Raw genomic sequence first — 25338 nt, forward strand, 5'->3', positions numbered from 1 at the left:
TGTAAAGCAATGGAGATGTTTCACTGTAATAATGCATCTGCAGTAACAGGCTTCTTTCTGATCATAACACTTTGTAAATTAGCCGGAAAGCTCTATTTTAGTTTGATTCTTGCAGGAGAAGTGTATCCTATATTTTGACATGATCAGTATGTACTGTCTAGTAAGCTATGGAGATGGCATCATTTTATTATTATTAGTTTTTATAGTGTCCTTGTTCTTGCAGCCTTGCCATACATACTCTCAAAAGACAAAAAGAGTGTAAGAGCATAAGAAACTTGACAAACGAGAAGAGACCATTCAGATCCTCAGAGTTGTGTGGTCAGCCATTAGATACTATTGTCCCAATATACTGTCTGAATACTTTTTAAATTTATTAAAATTTCTGCTTGAACTATTTCACTTGATAGCTTGTTCTAGTATGTGAAGAAGTGCTCCTTGGTTTCAGTCATACATGTGTAATAATTTGTTTGAAACCCTGCAGTTTAATTTTTCCATATTGTTTTATGATTAATCTTATATTTCTGTTATTGCTTAAAAGTCATGTTTAATTATGATGTCAGTTTAGCACCCTTTTTGTTTTCAGTATGGGCTCTGCTTTTCTCTATATTGTTAACAAAACTTCTTCTTCTTTTAGGTTCTCCCATTTAGGGGTCACCACAGCAGATCATCTGTCTCATTCTTTCTGTTTTTTACATCATTATCTGCCACACCGACTTCCTTCATGTCTACCCTCACCATATCCATTAAACCTCTCTTTGGCCTTCCACTTTTCCTCTCTCCTGGTGGTTCCATCCTCAGCATTGATACTGTCTAGCTACACTATCCCCTGCTACCACCTTAACAGGTTAAAATCTCTTTCACATTGCATCTCCTACATAGGATACAGTCCACAGTCCACCTGTGTACACCTTCATCCACTCTTATATATCACCCTGTGTTCCTCCTTCTTCTTAAAATATATATTCACCACCACCATTTCCATCCTGTTTGCAAATCCAACCACCATCTGCCCTTCAACATTTCTCTCTTTAATGCCATACCTGCACATCACCTCCTCATCACCACCGTTTCCTTTACCAATATGTCTGTTAAGATCTACTCTGATCACCACTTTTTCTTCTTTGGGTATACTCTCCACCATTTCGTCTAACTCACTCCAGAAACCTCCTTTCTCCTCCATCTCATATCCCACTTGTGGAGTAGATGCACTTCAATTTCCAGCTTTATGCTCATCACTCTGTCAGACATTCTCTTCACCTCCAAAACACTCCTAACATACTTTTCCTTTACAATTACCCCTACCACAATTCTCTTCCCATCCACACCATGGTAGAACAGTTTGCACCTGCCTGTGATGCTTCTCGCCTTACTCCATTTCCACTCGGTCTCCTGTACACACAGTATATCTGCCTTTCTCTGCTCTATCATATCAGCCAGTTTTCTCCCTTTACCAGTCATGATGCCATATTCAAAGTTCTGACTCTGAACTCCACACCCTCTCCCATTGTCTTTGAACCTACTTTCTCCCTCTTGTTCTCTTTTGCCTTCTTTGCCCACCAGTGGAATAATTTCCGCTGATACCCTGCTGCATAGCAGCATCAGTGACACTCATTGGTCACCCAGGCCTCGATCGATCCGCACATTTGATTCAGCAGAGGTTTTATGTTGGATGCCCTTCCTGACACAACCCTGCCTGATTTACAGTACCTGAGCTTGGGGCTGGCATTAAGAGTGCACTGGCTTGTGCGGCCCCAGTGGCTGGGTTATTGAGATCAAAGCAATCGCTGAAATAATGTTTCAGTTTATAGTGGTTATCTTTGACATGGTTTTCGGCAGAACGAACTACATTTTCATGAATTCTTCAATTTAGGTTTTTATACATACAACAGCTTCAAGTAAAAGTGGAAATTAGAAAAAATTAAATAAAACGGAGACAACAAAAGCTGACAAAAGGTAAATGGTCCAGACAAGAGCAATGACATTTCTTTAATAATGAGAAATGTTATTTAATGCAGAGTCTGAAGGCAGTAGTTTGACCCTGTAGTTATGTTTTAGAGGAGGCAGAACAATATGAATTACAGTGATGTAAAATGCAAATGCAACAGTGGTGCCAACCTTAAAATTGGCAATTAAATTCACCCAAGAGTGGCAACTGGGTAGAATGACTGAGGACATGCAGCATGTGGAAGGTGTAGCTAAACAGGACTGCATGGCCTAATGCTTACATTGACTTTCCGGTTTCTGTTTTGCTGGTACACTTTAACACATTCTAGCATTGCTCACATTAGTTTTTGGTCTATGTGGAGCCTTGCTGCCCTCTTCTGGCACAAACTAGTCAAGCTTTTTAAATGTTGTACTACAACATTAGAGAACATCTTTAGTTAAGAGCTAGCCAGCAATGGGTGTATTTAGCACATTGCTGTCTTTCATTGGTATTTTTTGGTATTTGGTAAATGTTCTCTTCCATGCATTTATCATACATATTCTTTGTGTAGACCTTGGCCCTGCTTTCCAACTAGAAAACCACATAATTCAATTGGATGTGTATTCAGAATAATAAAGCTTTGAGTAAAAGTTTTTGATCTGTCTGATGACCTGGGGCCTCATGTAGAATTTGCATTAAACCATGACATACAAACAAAAACAGAAATGTATGTATGCACAAAAACATTCAGATACATAAAACTGCGTGTAAGCAAAGTTCCACACACGTATTCTTTATAAACCCCAATGAACGTGAAATTTAACACATGTGCACATGCCTACAGCCCCACCTCGATTCCTCCCAGAATTTTACATATTGAATATACAAATCAATATAAATAACCCCTTTCATCCATTGTATTGTTAAAAGACAATGGTAAAATCATGTATAAAAAAAAGAACTAAAAAAAAGAAGTGGTCAGATGTCAAAGTTGACATGAAAAAAAAATAGGGACACAGTGAAGAAACAAAAGGTTTATGTCGAGATTAAAGTCAAAATGTCGACTTTAACCTAAAATTTCTACTTTGATCTCATAGTTTGTCATTAAAGTAGAACGTCGTAAACTTCATCTTAAAATCAACGTTTAATTTACTAGGTTCTCAAATCCCATCCTAACTGAAGTAGTATGTTAAATGCTTCGTATTCAATGTGCTCCCTGAAGTGTGATCACCACACAGAATACATTACATTCATGACATTACAGCTCTCTGAACATTTTAGAATACTAATGATGTATACTTGATATAATTTTCATGATGAAATGTATTAAAGCATGTATTAAATATGGGGGCACTGTGGCTCGGCGGTAGCGATGAGCTGGCGCCAAGTCCAAGGATTGTTTCTGCCTCCCACAAGATGCTTGCTGGGACATGCACGACCCTGGATGAAGTAATTTATTGCAGCACTACTGTGTCTGTTAAACGTACCCCCTCCCAGTTCCTATCCATCTGTTTTCTTTTTCCACGTAACCAATCACCGCTCAATAAGCATCTTTATTAAATGTAAAACTAGCTGTAGGGTTAGAAAGCTGATTCTTCAAAGGAACATTGAAAAATCTTTGTTATACATGTTTAATTGTTCCATCCAGGGTCATAGCAGTCAGGTGGACAGAGTGAAGAGAAAAGGAGACAGGACTGTTGCTTGTGGTGTTCCAGAGTCATCCTCATCAGACACACAGTCCTTAACCCTCACAAACTGCAGTCTACCCGACAGATGGTCCATTATCCAAGACACCATAGGCTCATCCACCTGCATGTCTCTGAGCTTAGCCCTTAAGAGGGATGGCTGGATGAATGTAGCAAAATACAGGTGTCTGCTCATTTGGTCATCAGTTATAGACCGCCCATACTGGAGGGCCATCACTGGTAGAAAGTTGTGGAAACAGTAGGGATAGTGTAAGGAGACTGGTCATTGGAAAAAGGTGGAAGGAGGGAAAAATCGATCACAAAATTGGTTTAATCTTAAATAGTTATGGACGGGTGGTGACTCTGAGGCTATGGATCTGCACTGACAATCGGAAAATTTACCAGTTTGAATCCCGTAAATGCCAGAAGTGACTCTACTCCATTGGGCCCTTGAGCAAGGCCCTTAATCTGCAATTGCCCCATCCTGGGTATGATGTTAATCTGCATCTTACCCTGCTAGCAAGTCCTCCAACTTACAGGGAAATCTTGGGGGTTAATGGCAGGATTGGCTCTTGAGCCGCCGTAAAAAAATCCTCACACTGTTCCAGTGTAGTGCTGAAGTGCCACTTGTTGCACAAGAGTGTATCTATGTGTGCATACATGCAAGATAAATCTTTCTAAACATGAAAATGAAACTTGTGGATTTATTTTTAAATAACCACTAGTCACTCTGCAAGGGCTCCATTTAAGTTTCTTTTATTCGATAAATCCATTGGAGAACAGCTGATGAACTACATGAGGTGTTCTGACTAGACAAAGATTTTCTTAAGACGATACAGGCATATACTGGGGTGTCAATAAGTATTCAACATGTCAATATTCTTTTCATTAAACATTATTTCCAATGCAGCTATGCAAATGGCAATTATACATGGATATATCATGGATATAAAAACAACGTAGCCAAAAACGTACTAATATTCCAACCCATAAAAAAAAAGTTACATACAATAAAGTGGAATGACAAAGGGTAAAATGATTGAAAACAGCGCATTTCATGTGCACAGCTGCAGGAGAAATGTCTTTAATGAGAAACATGATTGGGGTGAATACTTGTTTCCTCCATTGTAGATAAGAAAAGACAGCTAATATGAAGTTAATCATCCTGTAGACTGTAGAAGCTTAGTAGGAAGGTTAGAAACTTAAAGATACACCTTCTCACATGAACAACACATCAAAATGTTAAGATATAGGTGCAATGATGCTCTGTTCAATCAATCAATAAATAAATAAATACATAAACATGGATATGTTTTCCATTACAGCAACCACAATTTATAACTTAATAACTGACAAGGCTACAATGAATTAATTTAATAAGCAATGTTCCTATTTTTTTCCCCAATTTTTCATCTTTATTTGCTATATATAGTAGTAACCTAGCCACAGCGGATGCACAAACCAGTGTGTTTCTTCGTGCCGGTCCCAAGCCTGGATAAATGGGGAGGGTTACATCAGGAAGGGCATCTGGTGTAAACTTTTCCCAGATCAATACGCGGATGATACAAATTTCCATACCTTATCAGTTGAGACTGGCTGGCGGAAATTGGGCTACTGTCGGCCGAAGAAGAAGAAGGGGGTGGGTATGAGATGTGTCTGGAGGCAAGAGGAGAGGAGGAAGGTAAAGAAAGTGTAACTGAGGGTAGGAACTTTGAATGTTGGCAGTATGACTGGTAAGGGAAGAGACTTAGCAAATATGATGGAGAGAAGGAAGGTTGATATATTGTGTGTGCAAGAGACTAAATGGAAGGGGAGTAAGGCCAGGTGGATCGGAGGTGGATTCATATCATGGTGTGGATGGAAAGAGAAATGGGATAGGGGTTATTTTCAAAAATCATGCTGCGGTGCTTTCTTAATGTACAATAAGAGAAAAAAAAAATTCAGTTTTCATCATTAGAGTGCAAAATAAAATTTACAAATAGAAACAAAAGCCAGTCTCGGAGTGTTTTAAAAATGGCATGATGGGAGCACTGGTGACAACAACTAAACAGCTTAGTGATCGCATGACTTATGTTCAGATGGCATTTGTATATTCCACACGATGACAGGAATCAACGTCTCACAACAATGTTCTGTACTCATGTTTTTTTAAACCATATCTAACCAAATCGAACTTCAAAATGAACAAGGGCCTCATGCATAACGCCGTGCGTAGAATTCACACTATAACATGACGTAAGCACAAAAGCTGAAATGTGCTTAAGCACAAAAAAATCCAGATACATAAATCTGTGCATTCACCAGCTTCCACGTTCTTCCGCTAGATAAATCCCAGTCAGCGTGAAAATTAACGCACGTGGACATGCCTGCTGTCCCACCCCAACTCCTCCCAGAATTATGCCTCTTTGAATATGCAAATCAATATAAATAGCCCTGAAGCTCAGCCTTCTGTGAAGAGACAATGGCAAAAGTATGAGGGAAAATAGAAGAATTTCAGCGAATACCAAGTGGAGGCAAGGAAAAACGTACTATTTGTTGGTTTAAACAGTGATATAATCAACAAAAGGAAGTTGATCCGAGTGACATTGCGTGTCGGAGAAACTCGAAAGCTCAAGTTCACAAAGTCGCACAGTGCTCAAAATAAAAAAGAAGCTGTCAGATATCAAAGTTGCTGTGAAAAGGCAAGTCATAGCCCACCGTTTGAGTGTCATATGAAAGCTTGTTAGGGTACAGAGAGTGTGAAAACAGCACGAAATGTCAACTTTAATCACGAAATTTCCACTTTAATCACGTAGTTTATTTTGTCATTAAAGTAGAACATCATAAACTTCATCTTAAAATCATTTAATTTACTAGTTTCTCAAATCCCATCGTAACTAAAATAGCATGTTAAATGCTTTGCTTTGTATTTGATCTTCTATGTGCTCTATGTGTGTGAATCACTACGTGCTATCGGGCTTTCTCTTACTCCGACAGGACACAGAATCCATTACATTCATAATATTACAGCTCTCTGAATAATTAAAAAAATACTGAAGTATACGTGATATCATTTTCATGATGATAGGAGTTAAAGCATGTTATTAAACATGGGAACACGGTGGCGCAGTGATTGTTCATGTCTCACGCAAGATGCTTGCTGCGCCGTGTGCAACCATCGATGAAATATTTTATTGTAGCAGTACTGTCTCTGTCAAACGTACTAACCCCCAATTCCCGTCCTTACTTTTCTTTCTCCAAATACCCAATCGCCACACAATCAGCTCTGTAATAGACGTTAAGTCATCTGTAAGCTTAGAACGCTGATTCTTCAAAACCTTTAAGGAACATTGAAATATATTCGTAATGTTAAATTATTCTATTCATCTGTCCTTCCAGTGTCGTGCCAGCCAGCTCCTCGCTAGTGCTGCAGTACCGTGAAGTTAAAGTTTTATCTGTATAAACATTTTGCTACATTTCATCTTAAAAATAATATCGTCATCATATGTAAATACGTGCTTTATAAAGTGGCTCAGGTTGTGCAATATTATAACTGTATCGCAAGTTTACAGTGAGGTAATTGTACTAATAAGTACAAACAGTTCTACAAGGAGCACTTGATGGACTGATTGAGCGCGTTTATAGTTCTTGGGATGAAACTTTTTGTGAACTGCGAGGTCAGTACAGGAAAGACTCTGAAGCGTTTGTTGGATGAGAGCAGTTCAAACAGCGAATGGCTGAGGCAGTGTGTGCTTGATGCTGTATACCGATAATTCTCTTTCCGATCAGCTGCTGTACAGCTGTGATTCACACTCAGATACAGCGATATAAATACTCCAAGTGGTGCAGTGCGAGTAATATGGAAAAAGATGATCCAATGTGGCAACCCCTAATGGGAGCTGCTGAAAGAAGAAGAAGGTGCAGTGAAAGTAACAACGCCAAAGCAGTTATGGTATTTGGAATAGTTTGACCATTCTGTGGACCATTATATTTTTACAGGTTAATTACAATCAGATGCATTAAACTAATAAACAATATGCGGTTAATTTTAGTGTATTTATAAAGCCGCTTCAGGGATATGGATCTAAAAAAGAAACGGTAACCACACAGGAACAGTAGCACTGCTTTGACGCTGGGTGCCGCCAGTCTGCAAAACCGAGTGGAGAACTTGCGTACTACAGGGTATGAGCTACCGTGGAAATGTGCGTGTTTTTATGCCAAGTTTAGGTTTTATACATTGCGATTTGAACGTGGAAACGTTTTTACACAACATCTTTGTGCTTACGCACCGTTTATACATGAGGCCCCAGGTCACCACCATTTTAAAATCCTCATACTGTATTTCCTTCTTTGTTCTGGCATGTGGGAAGAACCAGATTCCGCACACAAGCCCTGTTATGTCTGCAAATGTTCTAGCAAGATGTTAACAATGACAACACCCTCACTTTAGCGGGAGTCTTTAATAACTGTGCTAAAGTTATAAGAAACACTCGCACTTGACTCCTAAGCTAGCAGTAAAAACTCTTGGCCATTCATGTCTGAATCGGGGGTTTCAGCGACAAATCACACGTACACCTGATTAGTAAACAGTGTATTCAAAAATAAAGATGACAGTAGTGCAGATATGAACTATTTAAAACAATATATATAACAACTTAAATAAATTATGTACAGTATACCACCTCAAAGCCGTTTAAAAGTAACACATGCTATGATCAGATAATCAAAATAGTGAATTAAAATATAATGCTCCTGGCTGTTACCTTATAAAAGCATGACTCCACAGTTCAAGCTATATATGTTTTTCTGAATAAGAAACAAACATTATTCCAGTTTCTTCCAGTTTATTTTTTATAAACTTGTACACATTTACATTTTTGTAAATAGGTCACTTATATAAACAAACCAAGCCATTATTTTTACTTTTATCGTTATCAACATGGCTGCTTGGACAGAACAGTGTTTGAATATCTTTTTATTAAAAAGATATTAACCTCTATAGACTGCCACAGAGTGCAATGCAAACGTATCATTTGCAAATGCATATTAAGTAGTGAATAGCAAGGTTATAAAAGTCCCAGAATTCCTGTCCTTGGTAACAGTATAAAGTTTACTAACAGATTAATGTAATCTTTCGTTCAAATATGATGCAACAAAAATGAAACATTTATTTAAGTTGCATTTTTCACACGGGTAGATAAATACTATATACACACACAAACAGTTTTATTTCCTACCATGCTTGTTTATGTACAGGAAAAACAATTCATAGAGCAGCAAATCTCTTGAACTTTAAAAAACATTTTTTTCAATACTGTAAGGTTTGTTGCCTAGAGATACCAACCAAAAAAAGAAGCAAATTGTGTTATTTAGACTAAAAAAAGTCCAAGTAGGGATTGAATAGTTAATTCAGTATAAAGGCTGAGGTATTTGTGTTGCAGTCCAGTGCAGTCTTCGGACTGCTCAGTCTATTACAGTAGCTTCTGATTTAGAATTTCCCACACCATTCTCCTTCGGAAATAAGGCATGTTTTTCTGCAAAAATAAAATTATAATAAAGTATACTTCACATAGATGAAACACCATGCTTAACCATCTAAAACAAAAGATAATTTTGTTAGTTTTCTTTAATTGACTGTGACAGGATGATAATTTAACCACCTGATTAAATACTAAAACCAAAGGACCGGCCATTATATTTAATATTATAACATTTAGCAGTTATTACTATAACTAATAAGAAGAAAAGAAAGGTATTCGAACATGCAACCAAACTGTATCTTCGAACAGATGCACACTGCAGTGGCTATAAAGTATTCACTCTTTAGATATCCTCATATTTTATCAATTTACACCATGGAACCATTATGCATTTACCGGTCTTTTTCTGCCACTCATCAACATACTCTTTCATAGTTTGGGGGGGGTTTCGGGGAATGGAAAAAAATGGAAAAAAAAAGCATAAAACTGATGGCATAAGAGTTGACATTTGGTAGAACAACCTTATGAAGGAATGATAGCTGCAAGTCTCTTTGGACAAATCTGTATCATCATCATACATGTTAACACTGAAATTGTTTGCTCCACTTATGGACTGCAGCAGTTTTTCGTCCTGGAAAGTATGTCCCAAAGTATGATGTTGTCAAACTATGCTTCGGTGTATGCATATTCTTAGTGTGATGTGTGTTAGGTTTACATCAAATAAAGTGCTGAGCTTTGAGGCCCAAACTGTTGAGTTCTCATGTGTTTGGACAAACTCCATCTAGGATGTGACAAAATTTGTTTTCAACAAAGATTTTATTCTTGCCACATTTCCATATGAGTCATGTTTATGAAATGTATGGGGTATTGTCCCAGGCACAGTTTCTTCCATCTCTGTCATGGAGGACAATAACCATGGCCTCTTGGAATCCTCCCTTACTATGGCTAAAGCACTCAGTTTTGGAGGATGACCAGTTCCAGGAAGATTCACAGTGGTTCCATACTTTCTCACATTTTTAAAGATGGGACTCGCTGTGTTTCAAGGAATATTCAAAGCCTTGAAAAACATTCTTATTTCCTTGCCTTCACTAGTACTTCTCAAGAACTCTCTCCTTGGTTTTCATGGTGTAGTGTTTCTCTGGAAATAAAAGGGTGAACTTCCTCAACACAGGTAATTTATACTGGAAGTATGTGAAATACATCAACAGCTCTCAGGTGGATGGACTCTAATCAAGTAATTATGTATCTTGGAGAAAAGTGCTAGTTACTTCCCTGATAATTTAGGTGCGTCAGAGCAATGGGGGAATTAATATTTAGTGACAGTTATTTTTCTGTTTATATTGTTCATTAATTTAGAACAATGTCTACATTGTTTTTCACTTTGACATTTAGTGTACTTTGTATTAATGAACAGTAAATAACCATGATTCCATGCTGTAACATAGCAAAATGTGAAAAGGGGCAAGCGAGAATGGATAATTTTTATAGATATTACATCACTAAAGCCATTCAAAAGGGGAAAGGGGAAATTCATATGTACTCGATGACCAATTGGATAATTCAAGTACATTTTTATAGTGACACAATAATTGTATGTTAAAAAAATAAACATGAAGAATTAAGCAAAATAATCAAATAATACAATGTATTGTTAAAATATAGTTCCCATCAATAATAAATGTGCTAGTAACCAAATACAACTTCTCATAAAAAGTAAATGTCATTTATTTTCAAATGTTAATAAAAATGTTTGTTCTAGAACTAAAACAAAGACATCTCAGTAATATACCTGTGTAAAGTTTATGGGCTTATCTCTTGCTATGTAATCGGCGTATTTGCAAGCAAAAACACCACAGTCACTGCCGTTCATCTGTTGGGGAACCTCCTAAACAAACAAACAAAAAAATAAATAAATAAACAACCAAAACATTTCTCCATTAATGATAAAAAACTGGTCAGCAACCTAGGCTTGATATTACTTGTTTCATACGTACGCCTGGTTTTGCACTAGTCACAGTCCATTTGTAAATGTGCAGGTCTTCCTTTTTCTTGACTTTATATTCTTCTTTCAAGTAATGCCTTATAAAAAGTAATAAAACTTGATATCATTGAACTTTTTTAAGTGGCAGAAAATGAATAAACAAATGGTGTTCAGATGAAACATTCATCATTAAAATGTGCTCAAAGACAGCAGATTTTCAAGTCATTTGTAATTATACAATTAATTCATAAAATGTATCCAAATGTACAAAAAAAAAGTGAGAGAACACTACTGAGTCTACTGTGATCCTAACAGAAAATAAAAGTGCCCTTGCACCCAGTTTTCTTCCCAGCAACAGGCCACCATTACTTAGTGAGCCATCTCCCAAAAAAATTGCCTATTAGATGTGTGTATTTGTTCAGGGTTTTCGTAGCTTCACAAAATAGTGTACATTCTGCAGCCTTATTGAAAACTATTCTGCATGGCAACAGAATTTTTGTTTAAATCTATCTTATGTGAAGGGGGTCACCTCAGACTGAACATTTTCTATTTCATTCATATTATATACCTTTTTTTTTTTTTTAAACACCTTTTTAAGCGGCTGTTTTTTATATGTAATGACAAAATTATATTAACAAACATTAAACAGGTAAATATCACCATTATTCTCTCCAAAAATATCCTGCATAAAAGTCATCATTAAGTGAAGGGAATAAATGAGGACACTTACAATAAAATCCAACAGATGTCATCATTTTTTCTGTATGTTGAGTCATAGTATTTTACTTCTTTGACTCTGAAATCTACTACCTGAAATTATAAAATGGGAAGCTTGAATAAAAGGATTACTTCTCAAAGCTTAAAAATTAAAAAAAATATAACATTTTTAATACTTATTTACAATTTTAAAAGGCAAATCAGGGTATTATAAAAGCACAGTAGCAAACCCCTTTTTGTTAATCTACTATCAAGGCCAATCTGCATTAAGATACCCATTTAAAACAACTAACTACTCCAAATTCACTTACAGCTAAACACCAGTGTACACCCAAGTGAAGAGGCACAAAGATGATATCTTTCTCAAAAATATCCATTCCTTTGGTCCACCTTCTTACAGCCTGGTAACCCCCAGCACAGAGTTTGGGAAAGAAGAAAGTATTGAAAGCATAGACTTTCAGTCCACCTTCTTGTTCACTGCGAGTTATCAAGAGGTTCATATAGAAGTTTATCACCTATAAAATTTCAAAATCAAAACATATCTTTATAATCAATGCAATCAAAACTACTAATATTTGTCTTTTCAACACAAAACACATGTTGCTCAAATATAATGCAGCTAAAAATACAAAACAAGAAATCTGTTCAGGGTTGCATCATTGCACATTAAATCTGCCTCCCTGTCACTGTAAGGGTGGAATTTGCAAATTCTCCTCATGTCAGCTTGGGTCTTCCTACAATAATCCCAATGACATGCTAGTTAGGTTTGCTGACAATTCCAAATTAAATTAATATGTGAATGGCTTCTACAGCAAACTGGCACCTCCTCCAGGGCTGCTTTATGCTTCACACCCCAAGGTTTCCTTTTAGAATATGGCTGTCCTGAGAAATATACAGCAATGGATCAAACATTGACTCTCATACTAGTCACAATGGGCTCACTCCCCTTATTATTTCTAGTTATTATTTTCTGCATGGTTCCTGACAAACTTCCAGCAGCAGTCCTGGTAACTTTTTGAAACAGGATGTTTGTTCACCCAAAAACAATGATAAAAACATCACAAATACAGTGCCTTGCAAAATAATTAGTTCACAAGTCATCACTGATCTGTAGACTTCAAAAGATACATACACATATTGCTTCAATATGTAATTTTATTGACAACCAAAGTGTTCAGCAGTTTATTTTTAAAGCAAAGTTTGTCAAATGTATACTTCTAAAAAAATAAAAACTGCAAAAACATTTCTCAGTGTACATCCCCATCCTTATTGTCATTATTTCTGGGTAATGAAAAAAGAATGAGAATGCAAACAGATGCTTGAGGTTCCTATGCAAGATATCGGAGCTCACGCTCTGTGAGACGGTAAAGAGCTCAATAATAAAGGATAACCTCAGAGTGGAACCACTGCTCTTCTGGATCAAGTGGAGCCTTTGGAGGTGTTTTGGGTATGTAGTCTAAATGCACACTGAGTGCTTATCACGTAAAGTGAACAAGGCATGACCCACTGGGATATGACTCGGGACATGGAGGATTAAATTTCTCTGCTAGCTGGGACATCCCAGAGATGTCCAAAGAGGTTGCAGAGGATAGGGTAACCTGAACTGCCTAGCTCAGCATGATGCTACCAAAACCATCATCAGGAAAAGAGAGATGAGAATGATAATGGTGACTGTCCACTGTGTCTAGCTGATATCACTGCACATTCTTGTGTGGAAAAGTTGATGCCAGTGATTTTATCAGATGTAATTAATTTTACCTAAATAATGACCATCATCTAATAGACTCTATGGGCAAAAACAAATTTAAAAGCAACAGAATGATCTTCACATTATCCAGGTGAGAATGTCATGGGTTGCAACCTTGTTTGGAGCAATAGGAAAATGGATTCTGTGATTTTTATACCTCATCGTTCAGCCACTTCTGATGACCCAAGGTCTGAAGGTCTCTGCAAGTTATTCTTTGTTTGAAGGCACTGCTGAGAACTTCATCAGGATTACTGTGACTCAAAGCTTTATGAACTTCATCTTCCATATCCTTAGAAATCCAAGTAGAAAAAAAAACTATGAATTAGAACAATCAGCAATTACCTGAACTACTGTAAGAATGGTGCTAGCTGATGATGGAACCAATGAAGGACTACTATATACTGAATAATTCTGAACTTCTTCTGGTAGAATACATTTAATTCAAGATATAACAAGGTGAGTTAATACTCTGCCAAATTGAGCAATTTGAGCTGGCAATATAGAAACTTTGTGAAAGTTATGATTCTCCTGTTTAGTGTTACTGCATATTGGGGTCAAAACAGAAGGGGATTTATGATGAATCCTGTGATGCTTGATAGATAAATATCATTATACAGAAAGGTTTAAGCAAAGGGCAAAAGCAGTTACTGCGACTATTCTGTAGTATAATCTTAATATTTGATAATGGGGAATCATATTGTATACAAAATATTTTGAGGGGTAAGTACTTGGTTGGCTTTTAAATGTGTGACAGATTGTATCACTTCTCCCTTCACATTTCACTAGCATCATTAACAGATTCTCAGTGATTCCTAAAATACCAAATGTCTGTGTTATGTTTGCATACATGTTTATACCCTATAATTTAATTCTGTGTCACGATAAAGGACTACAATTAAAAGTTTATAAATATTAGAAAACAAAGTAAATAAAGCATATAGGGAAAAAGGGGTGCAGAGTCTCTTTTTGGTGGTTTGCCATGCATTTATGGGTTTAGTCTCATATGAATTTTATTAAGTATGGATTTTCTCTGACCAGAAAGAATCCCAAAATAAAAATGAACTGATTTAAACTAGAGGTGGGCGGTATGACCAAAATTCTATATCACGGTATTTTTCTAAATTCTGCCGGTTTCACGGTATTAGACGGTATTTTTTTCCCCCATGCACGAGTGGATGTTAACCACATTTTCCACTGCAATTACTGCAGTAGACTGGCTAAGAATAACTTATTAGACTGTTATGGGAATTGTACATCGTACAAAAAGACATTTTAATGTGCACACAAGTATTAATCCAGGTTTGCATGGCCCCATAAAGTGATAGTTTTTAAGGGGGTGGCACTAAAGAGAAGGAATCACATTGCATGACAGATGCAGTCAAAATATAGAACCTTTAATTGAACAAATTTTGCAAAAGCTTAAACTATGATTTTGACAACATATTTTCAACCATCCAAAGAGGCATTTAGACTTAGTAAAATATCCAGAGGTGTTTGTCAGAAGTTGGATTGCACTGAACACGTCTTAGAAAAGGAATAAATAGTAAATATCTTTTTTGTAATCCAACTACACTTTCTGTTAATGTTAACAATCTCTGTCCACTGACACGTTTAAGTGACATTTTAAACAATTTTACCATCATTATGCATAATATTTAAACTAATAAATAACAACAATAAAATACATAATAGTATTACTGATAGCTGCACCATTACTTCAAGGCTTCAAGCCCAGGTGCATTACACAGTATTCACCAAATTAAAATAAAATAAAACAAGTGCAACTTGGTGATGACATCTTACCAACTGTACCATCATTTAGGCAAACTGCATTAATATGGACCTTGCTTCAAGCTAAGCTACATACATAAATAATAAAAACTGCAACTTGCATTTATAATGCTGTTTGTGGTATAGCCCTATGGAAGCGCATTAGGGCCACTGTGAAGAACAAAAAATATGGACACGGAAGAAAAAAACAAACTATATGTCGAGAATAAATTCGACATGTTGACTATGTCAAGATTAAAGTCGACATTTCCACTTTATTCTCATAGTTTATTTTATAATTAAAGTAGAATGTTGTAAACTAAACTTCATCCTAAAATCAATGTTTAATTTACTAGATTTTCTCAAACCCCGTCACAAGTTAATGCAGCACATCAAATACTTTGTGTTAAGTGTTCCCCGACCCAGTCGTTAATCACTACACTTCTTAAACTAACTTCCTCCACACTAACGGCAGGCGCCTGCAGCAATCACCGCACAGATAAACGTCTTAGTTTTAATTTCACAAGTTATTAACTTAGCCGACGGAGTGTTCAGAACTTTAAAAATATCTTCGTTAGACACGTTTAATTATGCCATCAATTCAGAGTTGTGCCCATTTCTGAACGAGTCACCAGCACATCGCAGGATCAATACAAGTAAAACATACACTTGCAAGTACAAAAACAAGTACAACTGGGCTTGCAGTGTTATCCGGTAGTATAGAAACAGTATTTACACATCTGACCTTTTAAAACCAAAGTATCTCCAGGAAACGGACGTGATTCCTTTTTTTTCGGCAAAACTTCTTCTGTGTCATTATGTTTAACTTTATCGTCAGCTTCAGTTTCAGAATACTCTCTGTCCATTTTCACCACGCGGCATACCTATGCTACCGCCCACTATTTGGTGGTGTAGCAGTGAAAAAGAGCCCTAGTGCAACAAATCTGTGTTTAGCGGTGTAGCAGTAAAAAAGGTCCCCACGTGAACAGTTTCCCGCTGCGCCACATTCCGAACGTCATTTAGGCAATTTAAACCGGTGTTGCGGTATAAGAAAAATCCATATCATAAAAAAAATAAAAAACGGTTTTCGGTATGAACCGGTATACCGCCCAGCACTAATTTAAACTATATTCAACACAGCATTCAGACCCTAACATTTTAAAGCAATGTTTCATCCTGTGTAAAATGGATTGGCACAGAAAAGCAGGTTAACATGCTTAATGCACTTCAGTATCCTCGGGGGTTGGGGAACACAGCCATTCCTGTCGGTACCCATCACAAACTTCAAAACAGTCCTGGATGAAGTGACAGCCCATTGCAGGGAACATACGCACAAACCCATTGCCAATTTTGAAATTATAATTAACCTTGCACACGTCTTTAAGGATGTGCAAGAAAAAAAAAAACAAGCAGACAACAGGGAGGATATGTTAAGTCCAAACAGACAACAAAGATGTGAGATATCTACTCAGGACAATTATTTGTGAGGCAACTGTGCTAACCACTGTGCCACCAGGCTTCCATACATAAAACCTTGATATTATAATTCCTCAGAAACTGATCTGAAATTGCTTATGAAGTAACTGACTGCTTTAACATGGCAAGAATTTGAAGCTGCCAATGTTAACTCATTGCTATTGCTAGATCTCCAATTTGCATTTCACACAAAAATGTACTAACAATTCAAAAGACAAAAATACATCTATTATTAAAATGTGAACATACATACTTAAAAACATACCTTTGTTAGTTTTGGGAACTCCTCTGTAGCTTTAATCGCTTTTGATGATACTGATGTATCCAAAAAAGACTTTCTAACTGTATCATCTGCTTCTCTATCCACTAAACGTAAGCGTGCTTCAACCTCAGCAGAAAGATCCACATCTTCAGGTTGTCTCTGTTTTAAAAATTAGACACAATCAAAAGACAACAAGCCATTATTAAAGAAATGAGACAAACTCCATTATCTGTTCTGGCGTCATTGCTTCAATGAAAAATATGAAGAGGAAAAACAATCATACAAAGCAGGTCAACCTCTTTCCTAACACAATTTTAGTCATTATACAGGCAGGTCTTGGGTTAGAGTGGTCTTGACTTACAGCAAATTCTACAGATAAGACTGAGCACATAAATCCCAAAAATGTTTCTTTTCAATTGAATTGCAATTGATTTTCATCTAGAAACCTGTTTTTTAACTTACAGATAAAGCAAACTCATTTTGATGTGGAGGACTACATAACATCTGTCATTAATCCTAATGTATAACACAGTGCAGACACTATTTCCAATCATCTTGTGCTTTTGTGCATGTGTCACTGAATGCGGCGGCATGCACAATTACACAATTAAGTTTAGTCATTGATAAGCACCTAGATGAACTGCTGGCTGTTTAGCTGACAAAGATAATCCACTGCTTGTAATTCCCAGCATTTTAAGTGCACAACACAGCAATGCCGTCTCATGGAGTAAAGATCCTGGGAAGATTAGTTCACACTCTGAGTGATTCCTCAGCAGAGACTGCACGTGTCTCGCAATCATCAGATGATCGTGGATTTTCGTGCCATCTTTTCCAACTCCATGAGGTATTATATCATAATGAAAAACTGCAAGAAGTTTAAGCAGAAGGTTGACATACTGCACGTACCTGTGGTTTAAATTTCAGTATAATTTGTGTTTTATAAACTACAGTCTTATTGAATCAGTGACACTTTTTTGTTAAGTATGAAAGCTTTCTGTGTAAAGTAAGTTAATAATAATTCTTAATGAAACACTATGCATTATTGCCAAATTCTCATAAACTGAAATTTTTCAATGCAAGTTCAGATTTACATATGAAACCGGGTTACATATATCCGCAGGGACAGAAATTGCCCATAACCCTTGACTCGCCTGTATTCCCTTGAACTTTGCAAAATATAAAAGAGGTTTGATGAGGAAATACTTAAGATAAAAAAACAGTTTATACTAATAGAATTATTTAACTTTAATAAGGAATGATAAGTAGACATGCTGCAAAACCAATTTCTAGAAGCAAGAGAATGAAAAATATTCCACAGGCGAAGCAGGTTCTGAAAAGCTCAGGATCACATGATAAATTAAGACACAATACTGAACACAGACTATTTAGTTCATATTAATTTTGTGTAAATTAAAAAAGCTTCATCACTTCTATATTACAATAAATACCAATAATCTCTCTGAACGATGCAAAGGTTTTCTCAAGGTGCACTCCACAGTCGTATTTAATTTTTTCCACAAGTTAGTTTCTTCAGTATTATTCATGTATATAGGGACTGTTACCAATCAGAGTCTGTTTTACTAAACTGTGTTCTGTAAGACTGCTACACTTACTGTTTAATTGTTTTTTTATACATCACTCAAGATATTTCTACATCTCATAAATTACCAGACCATGGCTACCAAAAACCTAATATCTTAGTATATATTACATTTTATATTTCTGATGTACAGTTAAAAGACTGATGTTGATTATGACTAACAAATACAGACAGTATTACCTTTCCTCCAATGAGTTCTTCACATCCTGGCTTATTTTCTGAAACATGCTCAAATATACTTTGGTAATGACCATCAATTTTTCTAGGGGAAAAAAAGGAATGAATGATATTAACTATGGTCTACTTTTCTAGTTATAAAATCCATCTACAACCCCACTTAATCCAGTTCTGGGAAAGGGACCATGGAGCCTATCTTGGCAGTACTGGCTACGAGGCAGGAACCTGATCTGAATAAAGTTCCAAATGCCAATCCATCATGGAGCACACACATACAAACAAGTGCAATTTGAAATGAATGCTTATCTGTGGAATGTGGAAGAAACACAGACACACACAAGTGGCCTCATATTTAATGGCGTATGTAAAATTCACACTAAAACATGGCGCAAGGACAAAAATGGAAATGTGCATATGCACAAGAAAATTCAGATGTACAAATCTGTACGTAAGCCAACTTCCATGCACTTCCGCTACATAAATACTGGTCAGAGTGAAATGTAACGCATGTGCACGTGCCTGACGCCCCACCCCGACTCCTCCTAGAATTATGCCCCTTTGAATATGCAAATCAATATAAATAGCCCCTTACGTCTTGGTGGCTTAGGCAATGGTGGGAACAACAGAAGGAAAGTGATGTAGTGGCACTCAAAAATTCAAGTTCAGAAAAATCCCACAGTGCCTAAAATAAAAATGAAGTGGTCAGATGTCAAAGTCCAGGTGAAAAGGCCACCGTCAGTGTGGTATATGGAAGCATATTAGGGCACAGAGAAAAAAATAAATAAATAAGGGACAGAGTGAAGAAAAAAAAAAAGGTCGAAATGTAGACATCAAACTCAAAATTTCCACTTTAATCTTGTAGTTTGCCATTAAAGTACATTGTAACCTTCATCTTAAAATCGATGTTTACTTTACTAGAGTTCCTCAAATCCCATCGTAACTAAAGTAGCACGTTAAATGCTTTCTATTCTATGTGTTCCCCTAAAGTAGCATGTTAAATGCTTTGTATTGTGTTCCCCGAACCAGTCATTAATCATTAAAACATTTGCAACAGTATACAGTAATCCCTCCTCCATCGCGGGGGTTGCATTCCAGAGCCACCCGCGAAATAAGAAAATCCGCAAAGTAGAAACCATTTGGTTATATGGTTATTTTTATATTGTCATGCTTGGGTCACAGATTTGCGCAGAAACACAGGAGGTTGCAGAGAGACAGGAACGTTATTCAAACACTGCAAACAAACATTTGTCTCTTTTTCAAAAGTTTAAACTGTGCTCCATGACAAGACAGAGATGACAGTTCTGTCTCACAATTAAAAGAATGCAAACATATCTTCCTCTTCAAAAGAGTATGTGTTAGGAGCACAGAATGTCACATAGATAGAGAAAACAATCTCTAGCAAACAAATCAATAGGGCTGTTTGGCTTTTAAGTATGCGAAGCACCGCGGCACAAAGCTGTTGAAGGCGGCAGCTCACACCCCCTCCGTCAGGAGCAGGGAGAGAGAGAGAGAGAGATAGAGAGAGACAGAGTTTGTTTTTCAGTCAAAAATCAATACGTGCCCTTCGAGCTTTTAAGTATGCGAAGCACCGTGCAGCATGTCGTTTCATGAAGCAGCTGCACAAAAGATAGCAACGTGAAGATAATCTTTCAGCATTTTTAGACGAGCTCCGTATCGTCTACGTGTGCAAACAGCCCCCCTGCTCAATCCCCATACGTCAGGATCAGAGAAAGTCAGCGCAAGAGAGAGAGAAAAGTAAGTTGGGTAGCTTCTCATCCATCTGCCAATAGCGTCCCTTGTATGAAATCAACTGGGCAAACCAACTGAGGAAGCACGTACCAGAAATTAAAAGACCCATTGTCCGCAGAAATCCGCGAACCAGCAAAAAATCCGCGATATATATTTAAATATGCTTACATATAAAATCCGCGATGGAGTGAAGCCGCGAAAGGCGAAGCGCGATATAGCAAGGGATCACTGTAATAGCAAAGAAAGTTTTTTTTTTTTTTTTATTTGATGAAATATAGCCTGCTGAAAATTCACGTGAGCCATCTCTCTCAATTATTAATATTACAGTAAAAATTCCAAGACTGCAAACTTCCAAATATATAAAAGAATGAAGAAATCTGTTCTTATTTATTCAGCTTTGTAATAGTACCTCATACATATTGTGTGCTTATTGCATTATAAAATGGATTAGTACACACACTTCATTCAACAATCTGGTTAAAGTTCTGCACTAATTAAAGACAAAGTTTTTTAACTAAGCTTATATGGTAATACCGTCTTTTTCCGAAAATAAGACATCCCCGAAAATAAGCCCTATCGAGATTTTCGGAACTTTTTGTAATATAAGCCCTCCCCCGAAAATAAGCCCTAGTTAAAATAATGTGAAAAAAAGAATTCGTTAAAAAATGCTGTTGATTTATTAAGTATGTTTAGCTTCCCTAATACTCGTATTTCAGAGAAATGTTTGAAATAAAATATTCCGAGAAATTCATTGTTTACCTCTACAGTTCGTTTCAAATTAATTCTTGGAATTTATCTTAAAAATACAACATAAGGCAGCATGAATACATAAATATTGTGTCCGCTCTGCTCTGCTGTGTTTTACTGCGTCGCGCGTATCGCAGAGTATGGTCGAATGAGGTGGGGAGGGGGTGGAGGGGGGCATGCATATGCGGAATGCGACGGAACGCGTCGTTGGCGCACACTATAAATAATTGTTCGTTAAGGCAGCAGTCTACATTGAGCGACAGTGCAGATACAATGTTTGTTCATTTCAGTCTTGTAAGTCTGATTATTTCCTCATACGTAATTTTATTTTTTATAAAGTGAATAATTTTTAACCGCAGTTAAAATGAGTACAAAACGAAAGAGCTATTCCGTCGAGTACAAAAAGGGAATTGTGGAAGACTCCAGGGGTGTAAATCTTGATTTATGACGATGTTCCAGAAGAAGATGACATGACTGTAATTGAATAAATTTTAATTTCTGTATTCTGTGTAAAATAAATAAATATTAAATAAAAATATATAAATATACTTTTATTTTTGTCCTCCCCCGAAAATAAGCCCTAGTGCGTATTTTGGACCAAAAAAGAAAGTAAGACAGTGTCTTATTTTCGGAAAAAGACGGTACAATTTAAATGGTATAGTAAATGTCAACATAATTTTGTGCCGTATTAAGTGGTGATTAGTATAATCAAAACTTGATCAAATTACCATAAATATAGCCAAGATACCATCTAAGTAGTGGGGGGCTAGAGAACGGTACTAAAGAACGTCCTTTTCTAGTATAAAGTAAGAGAAAGTGTGAATAAAGCAAACAAAATAATTACTACAGTTAACTTACAGAAATTGTTTATTTGTAATAATAATAAATGGAAGCTTAAAGATTGTTTCACTAATCCACTTTCTTACACACATACTACACCAACATGTTTAAAGGGGTCATTTCAAAAGGCATGGATTTACAACTGATACAAATTCTGTGTTGACAGCACTCAATGCATTCCAAACACCTAGCCAAAACTATGGGAGACTTTTGGATAACACTTCTTGAGGCTACAATAATGTTTACAGAAGACTGCACTACTTTACTTGTGTTACTTGCATTGTATTGATGTGCGAATGAATGACAATATCAGATGCTTTAAAACGCTTAAACAAAAAAATTGTTTTCATTAATATAAAAATTTTAAATTATTGTTAGTATTTATAGGAGACTGTACTACTGCCATTTTTTGAAATTTTATTGACTTTTGAATGTGTAACAATTTCAAATGCTTAAAAGTTATCTTTATATAGTTTATTTTATAAAAATATTTTCCATTTTGTTTGCGACCCTCACGCCCCACCTGTGATGTTGAAACTGGTATAGAAAATAAATACTTTTTAATTTATTGTATTGGTGTTGGAAATTTCAGTATTGTGGAGGTCAGCATGACTGTTTAAAAAAAAAAACACAAAACACAAAATCAAACATCATACTATCATACTATCATTCAATTTCTAAAACTGGTGAACAATACGCCTTTGGAGACAGATTCCCACTCATCAACATATACCAGGATCAGTCTCCTTCATATGCCACAACCAAGAGATGGGCTGAAGAATTATGTTGTTCTCAAGTTTCACCTGAGATTAACACAAAGTCCGGCTTCCATATGAATGACAAAAAGTTGCCACCATGGAGAAAATCATAATGAGGGAATCAAAGAGTAATGGTTCACAAAATAGCAGGCACTAAAGAGGTTAGCTTAATATCAGTGGAATTCATTCTCTATGTACAGTTAAACAGAAGCAAGATCAATACAGGTTGGGTACCCAGAGAGTTGACTTCAGAAAATAACCAACACCATGTTAAATGTTGCAAGGTAAAACACAAACTAATGAATTCAGACTAGAGAAGCGTTTTTTTTAGTTGGGGATTAAGCTTTTATACATAAGTATAAACCACTCAACATATAGTGAAAACATCGTGGCATTTCAGATGCAAGTTTCTCACCCTCATATCTCCTCCAAGTCATTGTGGTAAACAATAAAAAAAAAAAAAAAGAAGATTCTGGACTTTCAGTGTCTCATCACTCATTTCAACAGTCTAATCTTACTTGACAAAAAAGTGCATTTCATATCTGAACTATGAACACAAGTTAGGATAAAATGGTCTACCCTTGGTGCCATTATAAATACTAGGGATTCTGCAGAGTAACACCCATTGCAGTTAGATCCCCAAAGATGAAAAACTAAAACTATTATAATTACAACTTTAAAAGCTTCAAAGAGGCATTTATATTCTTACCTATGTGCTACTGGTCTTGAAACGCAAATATCACCAGGCTCTGAAGCAGTGGAGGTAGCTGGAAAAATTAATATACACCTACTTTAATCTCTAATCATAAAGTAAATTTATTCAACAGACTATTACTGCAGTAAAGTGTAATTAAATGGTTTATAAAATATGATTTAAAAGGACATTATTCATTTTTAAAATGATGAATGTATTTACATTATAGTTGAACAGATAATGTTCTCATATACAAACTAATTAATTATACGAAAAAGAACTTAATTAGCTCTTGCATCTAAAACAATGTATTCAGTTGCAACGTGACTGAAAATACTTGGCATAAAGAAAAAGAATCCACAGCTGAAAGTAACATAAAATTGTTTAAAAGAGGGCGGAAAATGCCTGTTTCCCAACTTTTCTTGATCAATTTTAGTAACAGCAAAGAAGAATTGGCAAAATATCAGTGTCCTTATGCAGAAAGCTGATAAAAAGACTCCTAAATTTAGACTCAACAAATATTGTCTTAAATGGACCCTGTATCAATGGGATCACCTTGTAGTGTCTGAAAAGCTTTGCTTTAACTGTGTACTTTACTCCCAACGTGATTAAAGAAAACTTCAATTAAATACATTAGCACTTCGTATTAGAACATATTAACATGAAAAAAATCCATTCATGCTGCAGGGTGTACCCTCTGTCCACAAGCTGCCATCACAGATAAATACATAGCTAAAACAGAAATTTTTTTCATGTTATAGTAATAACTGACATATTGTTAACATAAAGTGTATAATATGTGAAGACTGATGTGCAAATATCAGATAAATACTTTCACAAAAGATACAACAAAAAAATTAGTGCACTTTTATTCAAGCATATAACTGATGAAAAAAAAAATTGTTCAATTTACATGTTACTGGCAATGGGCAAAAAGTTAAGTCCAACTCTCAATCGATATGAGAGAGCCGCGTCAGTTTAGTTGGTGGAGAGGTAAGGATTTCTGTCTTATAATGAAGAGGATGCAGGTTCGATCCCGGGTTCTCCTCACATTTACCATTTTCAGTAGTAAGCTGCTATTACCGTTACTAATACATAATAAAAACATACATTAGATTTGAGTCTGTAACAGTCAGTGTAAATTTATGGTACTTGTAAAAAGTTTGCACTGAAGGGATAAAAGCAATCATTTCTTCTTGGTGCCTTGTTGAGCAAACAGACACTGCAGTGTCTATGATGGATGTTACTTTTCCTTGAACACGGACATTCACATCAACATGTCATTTGATTGATTTTTTTTATTGAAAAGTCCAAAAATAAAACTGAATAAAAAAAAAAATCATTCAAATTCAGTTTTATTCAAGAATCCATGAATAAAATTGGGGAAAAAAAAAAAAAATCGCTCAATGACTTGTTTATACGAATGTCTGTGTGCGAAGAAAAGTAGCACCCTTTAGAAGTACCATAAATTTGATGCGAGTTTGTAACATCCCGTGTAAATGTATGTTTTTGTTATCTCTCGATTATAAATAAAAAAAAAAAATCTTGGGAGGCAGACTAGGGAGATGAGACGTGATCTTCTCGGAAGACAAGGCAGTGAGACATTTAAAACAAGTTCACGGACAGCTAATCTACAAGTTGTTGAAATGCTTTTGGCACACACACTTCATGTGCTCCCAGCTCTTAAAACAATGACAAGAGACAAGCAGAACACGCAGTTCGCCGGCAGCAGCAAGCCAGCAGATGATCCGA

At 36.2% G+C, this 25338-nt stretch overlaps 1 protein-coding gene across 2 annotated transcripts in view; it reads right to left on the reverse strand.

Moving 5' to 3' along the window:
- Positions 1-8412: 8412 nt before the first annotated feature.
- senp2 (SUMO specific peptidase 2) overlaps positions 8413-25338 on the reverse strand; it is a 50431-nt gene continuing 33505 nt past the window's right edge. Inside the window, exons 9-17 of one of the 2 annotated variants that reach the window (XM_028807550.2) lie at positions 23602-23659; positions 18802-18883; positions 17025-17180; positions 13671-13802; positions 12078-12281; positions 11780-11859; positions 11063-11147; positions 10858-10953; positions 8413-9122 (exon numbers count right to left, since the gene is read on the reverse strand). In XM_028807550.2, coding sequence (XP_028663383.1) covers positions 9060-9122; positions 10858-10953; positions 11063-11147; positions 11780-11859; positions 12078-12281; positions 13671-13802; positions 17025-17180; positions 18802-18883; positions 23602-23659 — 956 coding nt within the window. In that variant the 3' untranslated portion in view covers positions 8413-9059. The remainder of the gene's footprint in view (positions 9123-10857; positions 10954-11062; positions 11148-11779; positions 11860-12077; positions 12282-13670; positions 13803-17024; positions 17181-18801; positions 18884-23601; positions 23660-25338) is intronic. The other variant, XM_051931379.1, reaches the window with a different exon arrangement.

Source organism: Erpetoichthys calabaricus, chromosome 8 (genome assembly GCF_900747795.2).
Source record: "Erpetoichthys calabaricus chromosome 8, fErpCal1.3, whole genome shotgun sequence".
Taxonomy (NCBI): Eukaryota; Metazoa; Chordata; class Cladistia; order Polypteriformes; family Polypteridae; genus Erpetoichthys; species Erpetoichthys calabaricus.